This window comes from Hippoglossus stenolepis, chromosome 21, assembly GCF_022539355.2.
Source record: "Hippoglossus stenolepis isolate QCI-W04-F060 chromosome 21, HSTE1.2, whole genome shotgun sequence".
NCBI classification, from domain to species: Eukaryota; Metazoa; Chordata; class Actinopteri; order Pleuronectiformes; family Pleuronectidae; genus Hippoglossus; species Hippoglossus stenolepis.
Genome location: NC_061503.1, coordinates 20,533,254 through 20,544,955, shown reverse-complemented (window position 1 = coordinate 20,544,955; position 11,702 = coordinate 20,533,254). Strand labels below are relative to the sequence as shown.

Genomic DNA, 11,702 nt, shown 5'->3' with positions numbered 1-11,702 from the left:
TGTCTCTCACACACATATACTAGCACACAGTAATAATAAAGTGTGTCTCTTACATGAAGTTGTCGTGTTTTAATCTGAAGTCACTTCCTGTTTAACAGGAATGAACCTGACAAACGTTTCATGAAATAGAAAAATTTAATAATATACTAATATTATACATCTTTGTGTTTTTCTAGATCTTTGATTTTATTGATCAGTGATGAATTGATGAGGCTAAATCATTGTGGTTCAGGTGAGGAAACACGTTGTGGTCCGAACGAGAAAATAAAGATGGTTCCTTCAAACAGAATCTGATTAAAGTTCAATATTAAAAAACAAAACACTAACACAGTTTATTGTTCAGTGTTTTAATGTGATCACAGAAAACTGTCGACTCGTAAGATGTTCAGACTCACAGGATAAAAAAATACCATCTGGAATCAGAAAAGTTCAACAGCAGGATCCACTTTTTAAAACATGTTATAATTCTGCTTCGGTTTAAAATCAGAGAAATATTCAATATTTCAGTCGATTATTAAATATTTTCATGTTTTTCTTTTTCCACAACATTTGAAATGAAAATAACGAAAGTGAAACATGAAAAACAAACAAAAAATTTAACAAAAAATCAATATGATTTGAAAATAAGTTAAAAAATGTTTTTATGTTTAAACACTACAGAATCAAATTATTTTCTCAGTAATATAATATAATATAATATAATATAATATTGATGTGAAGCACTGAAATACTCGGGAACCGTTCATGTGAAACTGATCAGAATATTTCTGAGATTCTCAGTCATCCAGGTTATGTTAAATCCAAGTGACATAAACAAGTCGACTCAACTCAACCAAGTCCAGTTGACTTGTTTTTATCACTGATCAGAATAATATTATTCAATAATATTATCATTGATAATGTTCAGATTCATTTTTTTCTGAACTGCTTCATCTTCCAGTTCATTTCCTCTGCAAAACTATGTGATGGTTACACATTGTCACCTCAGATCCACGAGTGAAGTTACACAATGCTCCAGTCCGCAGGTGGAACAGCCAATCAGAACAAAGTTTAATTAACTTGCATTAGTTTTCCATCATTTTTGTTCTCAACACGTCTGAGTTCTGACTCCTTCATTAACAGTTAACTAACAACAACGTCAACACTGAGGTCAACCAGCTGAGTGATGGAACTAACTAGAGATGTTTCCAGTTAGGTTAGTTTCTGAGAACAGCTGGTTAGTTAAAAACAGACTGAATAAATATTTCAGTCCAGCACCATGATAATCCAGTGACTCACTGACGCCACCATGTGTTTGTCAGCTGCACATCAGGTCAAAAATAGCTAACAGGAAACCATTCTCTTCATCAGACGCAGCACAGTGGAATTCTGGGAGGATGTTATGGTGCAGTCAGGTGACAGCTGGACTCTGATCTGATTGGCTGAGGAGTGGGGGCAGGTCAATGTGCCTCCGTCAGTGAGCTGCTGGTTCCAAACCCTGGATCCTTGCTGACACAAGCCTCTGAGAAAAAAGCTGACTACAGACATGAACACAGACATTAACACGTTAACAGTAACCCTGTTACAGTATATATATATATATATATAAAACTTCATGTGTTTGTTCCATGTTTCATTTGATCTGTTAGTTTTGGTTTCACATTGTAATTTAGGGACTAAAGAATTTAGTCTGACATACGTACGTCCTGTCGTCATCACCTACGTGGGCGGAGTCTACCTATACTTGACTCTGATTGGTTTGTAGACGGCAGACATGGGTGTGTTGTCAGGTGGGGGGGTAGTAGTCTTTCTGTTTGAATGGGGAAAATTAATGAAGTGCTTCATTTGGTTGCCATGGTAACATCATGATGGTATCACTAGCAGCATCAGCACCTTCAGGTGCAGTACTCCAGTACTCCACAGTACTCCACAGTACTACAGTACTACACAGTACTACACAGTACTACAGTACTCCACACTAGTTCAAATGCACCAACTGAACGTCCTCGTGGTTCAAACATTATATCGTCGGAGGTGAAGACTGCAGCTGCTTCCTCTTCCTCTTCTACTGTTTAATTCTGTCTCTACTTCCTGTGATTGCTCCAAAAGTTCAAACTATCCAAAAAAGTGTTTTCACTCTGGAACAGAACCATGGTTCAGTTTGATCCAGACCCAGAACACCTCTTCTGGTTGGACTAAACTTTAGTTCAATTCAATTTTATTCGAAAAGCGCCAACTTGTACCATTATTTTCCGGTACTTTACCTGTTAAGGTCGAGACCTTAAAAAAACAGAGAATCCCAACAGTTCCTACAACATCATCAGAAAGCACCTCGTACACTTCCATTGTTACGCAGACGACACCCAGCTGTACATATATGAAGCCTGATGAATCTAATCACTTAGTTCAACTTCAGGAACGTTTCAAGAACAAGGTCTGGACGGCCCAGAACTTCTTACTTCTAAATTCAGACTGAGCTCATTGTAATTGTCCCTAAACATCTCAGAAAAACACTGTGTGACCAGATAGTCCCCTTGGTGTTAGCTTGGCCCCCAGCTCCACTGTGAGGAACCTGAGTTAGGACCAGGACATGTGACCCACATATAAAACAAGTCTCTAGGACAGCTTTCTTCCACCTGCACAGTATTATGAACATTAGGAACATCCTGTCTCAGAAGGAAGCTGAGAAACTCGTCCATTTGTTCCGTCTAGACTGGATCAGTGTGACTCTTTATTATCAGGACGTCCCAGTAAGTCTGTGAAAAGCCTCCAGTTGGTCCAAGATGCTGCAGCACGAGTGCTGACAGGAACTAGGAGAGATCATATTACTGCTCTCAGCTTCTCTGCACTGGCTCCTTGTAAAACTCTGAATATCAAGATCCTGCTCCTCACATATAAAGTCCTTAACAATCAAACCCTTCATATATCAAAGAGCTCATAACACTGTACTGTCCAAATAGATCACTGCACTCCCAAAACACAGGTTCTCTTGTGGTTCTAGAGTCTGTACGAGTAGAACAGGAGGTAGAACCTTCAGCTACCAGGTTCCTCTCCTGTGGAACCAGCTCCCACTCTGGGTTCTACAGTCAGACACCATCTCTACATTTAAGAAACTTAAAACGTTCCTCTTTGATAAAGCCTACAGTTCTGGATCAGGTCCTGAAACATCCCTTAGTTCTGCTGCTGTAGGTCTAGACTGCTGGAGAACTCCCATCATGCACTAAGCAATTCACCACTTCTCTCTGCCCCCGAGATTATATTATAATTAATTATATTTGTATAGCCCATATTCACAAATCACAATGTGTCTCAAAATGCTCAAGTGCCTTGAGATAATGTTTATTATATAGTTATATTTATTTATACAAATAAAATTGAATTGAATTGAATGTTGGTGCGTTGGTCTGTACCGTGTCTGAGGAACCTTTCACACCTGATGTTTAGGTTCAGACTAAACTAAAAGTCTGACGGTCTGAAACAAACCAGGTGTGAACGAGTCCTGAGTAATCAACTCACCAGCTGCTGTTAGGACCAGAGGATGAAGGCCAAAGAGAAGAAGAGAAACAAAAAGAGAAACTGGAAGAAAAAACAGGAAACAGGGAAGAGTCAGTAAAATGATGATGATGAAGATGAAGCTGATGGTGATGAAGATGGTGATGTGATGATGATGATGATGATGATGATGATGATGAAGATGATGATGGTGATGATGATGATGATGATGGTGATGAAGATGGTGATGTGATGATTAAGATGAAGATGATGATGATGAAGATAATGATGGTGATGATGATGAAGATGATGATGATGATGGTGATGAAGATGGTGATGTGATGATTAAGATGAAGATGATGATGATGAAGATAATGATGAGTGATGGTGATGATGAAGATGAATTAATGATGATGAAGATAATGATGGTGATGATGATGAAGATGATGATGATGATGAGATAATGATGGTGATGATGATGATGATGATGATGAAGATGATGATGGTGATGGTGATGGTAAGATGAAGATGATGATGATGAAGATAATGATGGGATGATGATGATGATGATGATGATGATGATGATGGTGATGATGATGAAGATGAAGATGATGATGATGGTGATGTGATGATTAAGTTGATGATGAAGATGATGATGATGATGATGATGATGATGATGATGATGATGATGATGACGATGAAGATGAAGATGATTATGGTGATGTGATGATTAAGTTGATGATGAAGATGGTGATGGTGATTATTTACTCATGTTGCCATGGTGATAAATGGAACTGTATTGTCTAACATGTCACATGTTTTACCTTCTCCTCCAGTTCTTTGATCTGTCGTTTCTGGTTTTCTATGAACTCCTCCAGCTCCTTGTTTCTCTGACAAACACAAACATCTCTGGTAAATGTTGTTTGATTGTTTCACTCAGTTTGTGATATTTTGTTTGTATAAAAGTTCCTACACAAACAAAGCTGCCAGAACGATTGATTGAATAGTTGTTGACATGTTTACCTGTTGTGTCAGCTGCAGTATCTCCATCCTATTTCGGAGGATCTGAGCATCTCGTTCTCTCAGTTCGCACATCACACTTCGTTTCCATTGGTCCATGGCTCTCCTTAGCCCCTCCCTCTCCTCCTCCGTCAGTGTTTCAGAGAGACGACTGTCGTCCATCTTGAATCCCTCTATCCTGGATGACTCCTCCTGCCGCAGAGCCTCAAACAACATGGCCTCCAGCTCCAGGATCCTCTGGATCAAATTTTAACATCAGAAATCTAAATATTTAATATGAACAGTTTGAAAATTAAATGAATGTAAACCCCAACACCCTGAAATTACAATTTCATTATACACACGTTTCAGATTATTATAAATTTTTTTTGTGGTACTTTTGTGTTTGTTGTGTTGTTTGTGTGTTTGATGTGTTACTCTGTGTGTTTGTCACTTCGCTTGTTACTCATCTTTTTTTTCTTGTGTGCTTGTTGTGTTATTTGTCTGTTTGTTGTGTTACTTTGTGTGTTGGTTGTTTTACGCTGTGTGTTTGTTGACCTTGTGAGCCTGATCCATCGACTGCTTCCTGTAGTCCAGCTCCTCGTCCAGATAACCTTTCTGTTTACTGAACAGATCCTAGACAGACACACAAAAGAGGTCAAAGGTCACAAGTCAGCAACTATAACCAAAACTATAACAAAATTATACATTGTACATTTTTCACCTTCTCACTCTCAATGTCCAACATCTTCTGCTGCAGAGACGACTTCGTCACTTCAATGGACTCCAGCCACTGATCAGAGAGACAGACAGGTGGAGACAGACAGACAGGTGGAGACAGAATCAAGTTCTTATAAACACCAGAGTTTTTCAACCCGTGGTTCAGAACCTGTCACAGAGACACAACAGACACAACTGTTCTGTCAAAGGTCAGGAGACATATTTAAATCAGGGTCAAAGGTCAATACAGGTCAACAAACAAATATTGTGTGTTCATGACAGTTGTGTGTTACCTTCTCTGCCAACGTGAGTACAGTCCTGGCATGAATCACCACCACCTGCTCCTCATTGGACAGATTCTACAGTAAAAACAGGCAAAAAACATTTGAATAACATGACAATAACATGTGACAACATGTAAACAACATGTCAATAATGTGTCAACAACATGATAATTACTTAACATGACAATTACATGAATTCAACATGTCACAAAAGTGTCAATGTGTCAACATCATAACAATCTTGGGTTAGGGTTAGGGGGTCAACAATTTACATCATGTTAACATGTTATGATATATGTGTAATATGTAATATGTTATAAAATAATCTTAACTCTAACGATTGTGGGGACTGGATAATATGATTCCAACTTCAGATAAATCACAAGTTGATTATTCTTCAGATCAAATTGACATCTATGAAACATACATGTACAAAATAAATTCAACATACACTTACGGCGTTATCTCCCAGAATGTCCAGTTTCTTCATCAACTCACTGATCACAATTTCCTGAGGAATATAACACATCATACACGTGATGACACAGTGTTAGGATGTTAGGATGTTAGGATGTTAGGATGAGGACGATGTTAGGATGTTAGGATGTTAGGATCAGGACGATGTTAGGATGTTGGGTTAGATGGGGTCATGGGATCATGTGATCATATGTATTCAGGTGTTACTCACTGTGACTCCCTCTGCTTCACAGTAGATCTGCAGAGGACTGAGGCCTTCTGGGAAATGGAGTTGTTGGAAGTTAATGGCAGGTGAACGTCGCTCCCTCTCCTAGAACCAATAGAGTTTACATCGAAACACAGTGTGTGACTGTTTAAATATGTCGTTGATTTCAGTGTGACTGTGTTTTGTTGTTGTTGTTGATGTTTGTTTACCTCCAGCTCTAGGATCCTGAACTCCAGCAGTTCGTTTTGATCTCTGACGTCTTGAATGTCGTTTTTCAGTCGCAGCTCTTCAGCCTCCATCAGCTTCACCTGAACAACACGACGACACTCGGATCAGCTGATGTGTTGTCATGGTAACTTTTATTTTGTGTCTAAATATTTTTACCTTTTCAACGAGCTCCTGGTTCCTCTGATAGAGAGACTGTTTCTGCTCCACCCACTGCACATCCTGAGAGGCAGACAGGTGGGAGACAGACAGACGTGTGGGGGGGACATGTAAGAGAGAGAGAGGTGACAGGTGAATGTGTGTGTGTCTGTTTTTTTGTCTGTGTGTGTTACCTGTCCTTGTTGTGTTAGCGCTGTCTCCAGGTCACTGACTCGACTTTGATATCGGTTAATTTCTGTCAGCAGCTGCTCTCTTGTCTGAAACACAGGGAATCAAACCGTCAACCTGTCAGCGCCTTGCTCCATCACAGGAATCAGAACCCTCTCTGCCGTTGCCTTGCTCAGAGGTTTGGTCACCTTGATCTCGTTCTCTGCATCGTAGTTTCCTCCACTTGTCTCCGTCAGGAGAGCATAAGCTCGCTGCAGCGCCTGATACTCCTGAGTCAGCTGACGGTAACGAAGCTCCGCCTCCTCACGCACAGACGTCTTAAACACACAAACAGAAGACCAGAGGTTAACGAGGTGTTTATTAATCAATTATTAACCAATCAACAGCCATTATTAAGAATTTAAAAACTAGTTATTAACCAGAGGTTAAACCAGTGTTTGTTTGAACAGAGTTTCAGAGGGAGACTTAAGTTTCAGTGTTAATGGAAAAGTTGATGTTTTCAGGGATTTTAAACCGATAACGATCAATGATGAGTTTGAGGAAGTTAACTCTTCCATGATTTAATTTCCGTGCAGCGGTTGGCTAGAGTGGAGTGGGGGAAGGATGGTGATGGATTAACTGGAAATGTAAAGCTGGACGTCAGCTGTGAAAGTGGTGACTATGACGATGAATGATGTTTCAGAGAGGAAGCGGGTAGAGGGTGAAGTGGAGAGGACCAAGCTGCGAACCCTGGGGGACGCCTTAGGAAAGAGGTGGAGGGGCAGTTGTCTGATACTGAGATCAGACCCATGGCAGTGAGCATTGTCAGTGATGTTGAGGGAGGAGTAGAGCTGGGAGAGAAGAAAGAGATTGGTTGATGGTGTCAAAAACTGACGGTAAGGAGGACCTCAGCATCCGAGGAGAGAAGATTGCCATTGGTGACGTTAACCGTGACTTGTGTTGTGAAATCTTCAAACAGGTCATTAGAGAGGAGGCGAAGTCTGAGAGGCGACATGTTTTAAATGGAAAGACAATGTTTAGTTCAGACCTAGTTCAGGTTTAGGGCAAGATACGATTAAGGTCAAGTTCAAGGTAAGTTCAGGTTTAAGTTTAGTTCAGATTAAGGGTTTGTCAGGTTTAGTTTTAAGTCAGGTTAAAGTTTTGGGAAAAACTATTAGTTATAGTTGAGGTTAAAGTCAAAGTAACATCCTCTGAAGTCATGGAGACACGTGTGTGTGTGTGTGTGTGTGTGTGTGTGTGTGTGTGTGTGTGTGTGTGTGTGTGTGTGTGTGTGTGTGTGTGTGTGTGTGTGTTACCTCCTCTGGTTCAGTGTCTGGAGTTCTGTCAGTGTGAAAAGACAAAGACGATCCATCAGAGTCAACCGACGCCTCTTCATCATAACCAAAGAACGTCTCTATGACCTGCACACACACACACACAAACACACACACACACACACAAAAACAGATTTTATTGAATCTGTATGTGACCAGCCCCTCATAACTTACAAAACAAGCAAGAAACTATAAAAAACGCAGTGACCTTTGATCTTTGACCACCTAAATCTAATCAATTCATCTGTGAGTCCAAGTGAATGTTTGTGCCAAATTTTAAAACGTTCCCTTGAGGTGTTCCTGAGACATCGTGTTTACAAGGCAAAAGGTTAGAGTGACCTTTGACCTTCGAACCCTGACCTCTGAACTCTGACCCTTTAATCCTTAACATTTATGCAAATCTGAAGAAATTCTCCTTTGAGACATTGCAAGTATGTGTAATAAAGTGTGTGTAATAAAGTGTGTATAATAAAGTGTGTAACAAAGTGTGTGTAATAAAGTGTGTGTAATAAAGTGTGTATAATAAAGTGTGTAACAAAGTGTGTGTAATAAAGTGTGTAGTCTCACCCTGCAGGCTCTGAAGGTTCGTTTCCTCCTCACTGAGTCCTGACGTCTGTATCTCAGTAACATGTCTCTCTCCTCCAGTAAACACAACAACACAAAGTGATCAACACCACAACAACATGAACAACTACACAATTAACGAAAGCATTGTAAAGTTTACATATATATATATATACACACACACACATATACTTACTATAACATTCTTTACATAACCAGCCGTCTCCAGAGCCTGAAAACAAAAACAGAAACTTTGAGTTATTTCAGTCGTGCTGAAAAACTGTCGAAGTAGTAGTATTAGTGGTAGCAGTACTTGCAGTAGCCGTGGTAATAATAATAATAATTATGATAATAATGAACTCAAAGTGCTTTACATACAATATGGATAAAAATAGAAACATGTTAATAAAAATAAAAACATGTTAATTAATAATGTTATGTTAAAAAATAATGTTATGTTGGAGGAGTTACACTCAGAGTCTGACAAAGATCCCTTCATGTGATGAAGCATCGTTTTTACAGGATTAGTTAAGATGCTCCATGGGCCAGTTCTTCACATTTTGATGGAGAGAGCTGCAGGTGTTAATGTGAAGTAGCTGCTCAACCATGGAGAATAATACTCCAGAGTTCCCAGCATTCTCTGTAATAATCCTTCTTTGCAATACATGTTGCTCTGTTATAGGAGGTCACGGCTTCTTTGTAAATATGACAGTGAGCTGTGAGTTGAGTTTTCCTCCACTTTCTGTCAGCAGTACTACCCCCGTAGGTAGTAGCAGTTGCAGTATTAGTAGTAGTACTTTACCTTGGACAGGTCATCGATGATGTGTTGTTGCTCCAGAACCTGTAACCGCAGAAACTCCATTTCTCTCTCCTCCTGGCTGTAACCATGGTAACTGGTGGAGTGGCTGCGGTCCAGGTCATTTAATGAACTGGGTCTTCTCTATGGATGACAATAAATGCTGCTGTTACCATGGTGAAAAGGTAACAGATGGATGTCCTGCGCATCTGACACTGAGGAAACTTCCTGTCTGAAGTTTGTAGTTTTCTGGTTGTAGTTCTTAATCCTGAAGTCATGTAAATTGTCCAAACTGACTCACATGACCTTTACGGTCAGAGGTGACAAAGTAAACAGTCAATGCAACTCGGCTAAGCTAGCTAGCTTTAGCAGGACCTGTTGTTATCTTGTATGCATAATACATTTGTGTAATAATAATAACTTGACTTAATATATTTCCTGAAAGTGTCACTTCTACTCACAGACTGACACAAAACCATAACAGTGTTTGTTGCAGGGGTCAGGGGTTACCATAGTTACCATCTCCAGGTTCTCCTGTGTGACAAATTGAAGCTTGTTGTCGAGGCGACGCAGTGCAAGCGCCAGTTCCTCGTTCTTCCTGCTCAGTCTTTTGTTTTTGTCCAGTAGAGGAAGAAACTGACTCTCAGCCTCTCGCAGACGCTTCAGCTAAACAACGTGAGTGAACAATAAACAAGCAATAAACACTAAAAAAGAAATTATACAAATAAAGGATGCTTGTGAAGTGTGTGTGTTAGTGTTACCAGTTCGTTGCGTTCTTCAGACAGCAGAGCGTTTCGATCCTCCAGCTTCCTGACGATGGCGCTGAGCTCAGCAATTTTCAACTGAAACCTCCGGGTGTCCCGGTCCTCCTGCGACTACACATGCACACACGTGCACACACACGTGCGTGCGTGCGTGCACACACACACACACACACACACACACACACACACACACACACACACACACACACACACACACACACACACACACACACACACACACACACACACCATAAAGTGAAAGGACTTTAGACTGTAGATAATTAACTGCAAAACCTGTAGCTCGTCACGCTCCATCGTCGTGGGTTGATGTCGTTATGGTAATGACATGTAACTTCCTCTCTTTGATAAAAGTCACATTAGGAGAAAAAATTATATAACGACACGTCAGTCACTGAAATGTTTTAACTGGAAAAAGCTTCTGAAACCAAAGTTGAAATGTTTTCACCTGCAGGATGTTTTCCATTGGTTTAAAGGACTGACTGAACGCACACACCTGAACAACACATCATCTGGTCACATGACCGTCTGCGTCGTGAAGATCACTGAGCTTTGAGCAAAGGGATGTGTGATTCTGAGGATTAGAGGCTCCACATGTTTGATGATGTCATGATGAGATCAGGTAACAGGAAGTTTGATTCTACATCATGCAGCACGATCGAGACGAGGCGGAGCTTACAATGTGAGGAGCAGTGTTAGGGGTGGGGCTAGGGGTGTGACTGGGCTGGTTTGTCCCCACCCTCTGGGCGTCTCTCAGGGCTGCGATTTGCTGCTCTGCTGCCTGAGTCTGCAGCTGCAGGCGGTGAGCATGTCCAGCCTGCAGCCCCAGCGCTTTATCCAAAACACTGACCGCTCGGTCCTTCAGTTTTATCTCATCCATCTGCACACACATGGTGAGACACACACATAGGGAGACAGACAGGTAAGAGGAAGGGTTAGACAAGTAGATCTACAAGTAGACAGGCAGGTGAGGGGCAGAGTTGGTCTGTCAGACAGGTGGTGGGATGAAAATAGATTGAAGTATGAAGCTATATTACAGGTGGGTCATTGAATTCAGGGGTCTGGTTAGAAGTAGAGGGCCGGAGGGTCAGAGGCTGTGTTTGAAGAACCACTGTGTCACAGCGGGTTCATCACAGGAAGTTCACAGCAAAACAAATGACTGGATCTCAGGACACGTTAACTTCAGACTAACTGTTTTTGCAGTTAATTAGTTTTTAATGTTTCAGAACCTGGTTAAAGTAACTACTCGTTTATCACATTGACATCACAGTCAAAATGTTCCCATGACGATGTGTTTGAGTGATGACGACAACAGAACAATAGAATGAACAGATTTGTGTTTGAGCTATGTTTTCAGACATGTATGTGTGATGCTGTCTTGTACCAGTCGGCGGATCTCCCTCTCACAGTCTCTCTTGGTTCTGTTCAGCACCTCCTGGTGTTGGTGATGAGCTGATCGCAGATCGGCTGCTCGGGCCTGACAGGCCTGCTGAGTTGACATCAGAGCCTCCTCTGTGAACCTCTTAGCTCCTCTTAGCT

The 11,702-nt window shown here is 40.9% G+C and overlaps 1 protein-coding gene across 5 annotated transcripts in view; it reads right to left on the bottom strand.

Annotated features, from left to right (window-relative positions):
* Window positions 1-331: 331 nt before the first annotated feature.
* Window positions 332-11,702, bottom strand: part of jakmip3 (Janus kinase and microtubule interacting protein 3) — a 13,569-nt gene continuing 2,198 nt past the window's right edge. The window contains exons 4-25 of one of the 5 annotated variants that reach the window (XR_007032311.1): window positions 11,548-11,702; window positions 10,843-11,043; window positions 10,143-10,256; window positions 9,892-10,047; window positions 9,388-9,525; window positions 8,782-8,817; window positions 8,589-8,660; window positions 8,004-8,108; window positions 6,897-7,025; window positions 6,714-6,797; window positions 6,541-6,603; window positions 6,366-6,464; window positions 6,163-6,261; window positions 5,926-5,985; window positions 5,484-5,549; window positions 5,195-5,263; window positions 5,029-5,106; window positions 4,495-4,728; window positions 4,296-4,361; window positions 3,496-3,555; window positions 1,683-1,789; window positions 332-1,517 (exon numbers count right to left, since the gene is read on the bottom strand). The exon at window positions 11,548-11,702 is cut by the window's right edge and continues 85 nt beyond it. Coding sequence is in view for 4 of the 5 variants with exons in the window: in XM_035146797.1 (XP_035002688.1) it covers window positions 3,505-3,555; window positions 4,296-4,361; window positions 4,495-4,728; window positions 5,029-5,106; window positions 5,195-5,263; window positions 5,484-5,549; window positions 5,926-5,985; window positions 6,163-6,261; window positions 6,366-6,464; window positions 6,541-6,603; window positions 6,714-6,797; window positions 6,897-7,025; window positions 8,004-8,108; window positions 8,589-8,660; window positions 8,782-8,817; window positions 9,388-9,525; window positions 9,892-10,047; window positions 10,143-10,256; window positions 10,843-11,043; window positions 11,548-11,702 (2,075 nt within the window). In the remaining variant the exon portion in view is untranslated. Of the gene's footprint in view, window positions 1,518-1,682; window positions 1,790-3,495; window positions 3,556-4,295; window positions 4,362-4,494; window positions 4,755-5,028; window positions 5,107-5,194; window positions 5,264-5,483; window positions 5,550-5,925; window positions 5,986-6,162; window positions 6,262-6,365; window positions 6,465-6,540; window positions 6,604-6,713; window positions 6,798-6,896; window positions 7,026-8,003; window positions 8,109-8,588; window positions 8,661-8,781; window positions 8,818-9,387; window positions 9,526-9,891; window positions 10,048-10,142; window positions 10,257-10,842; window positions 11,044-11,547 lie in introns of those variants that run through there. The other 4 variants (XM_035146797.1, XM_035146799.1, XM_047338346.1 and 1 more) reach the window with 4 other exon arrangements.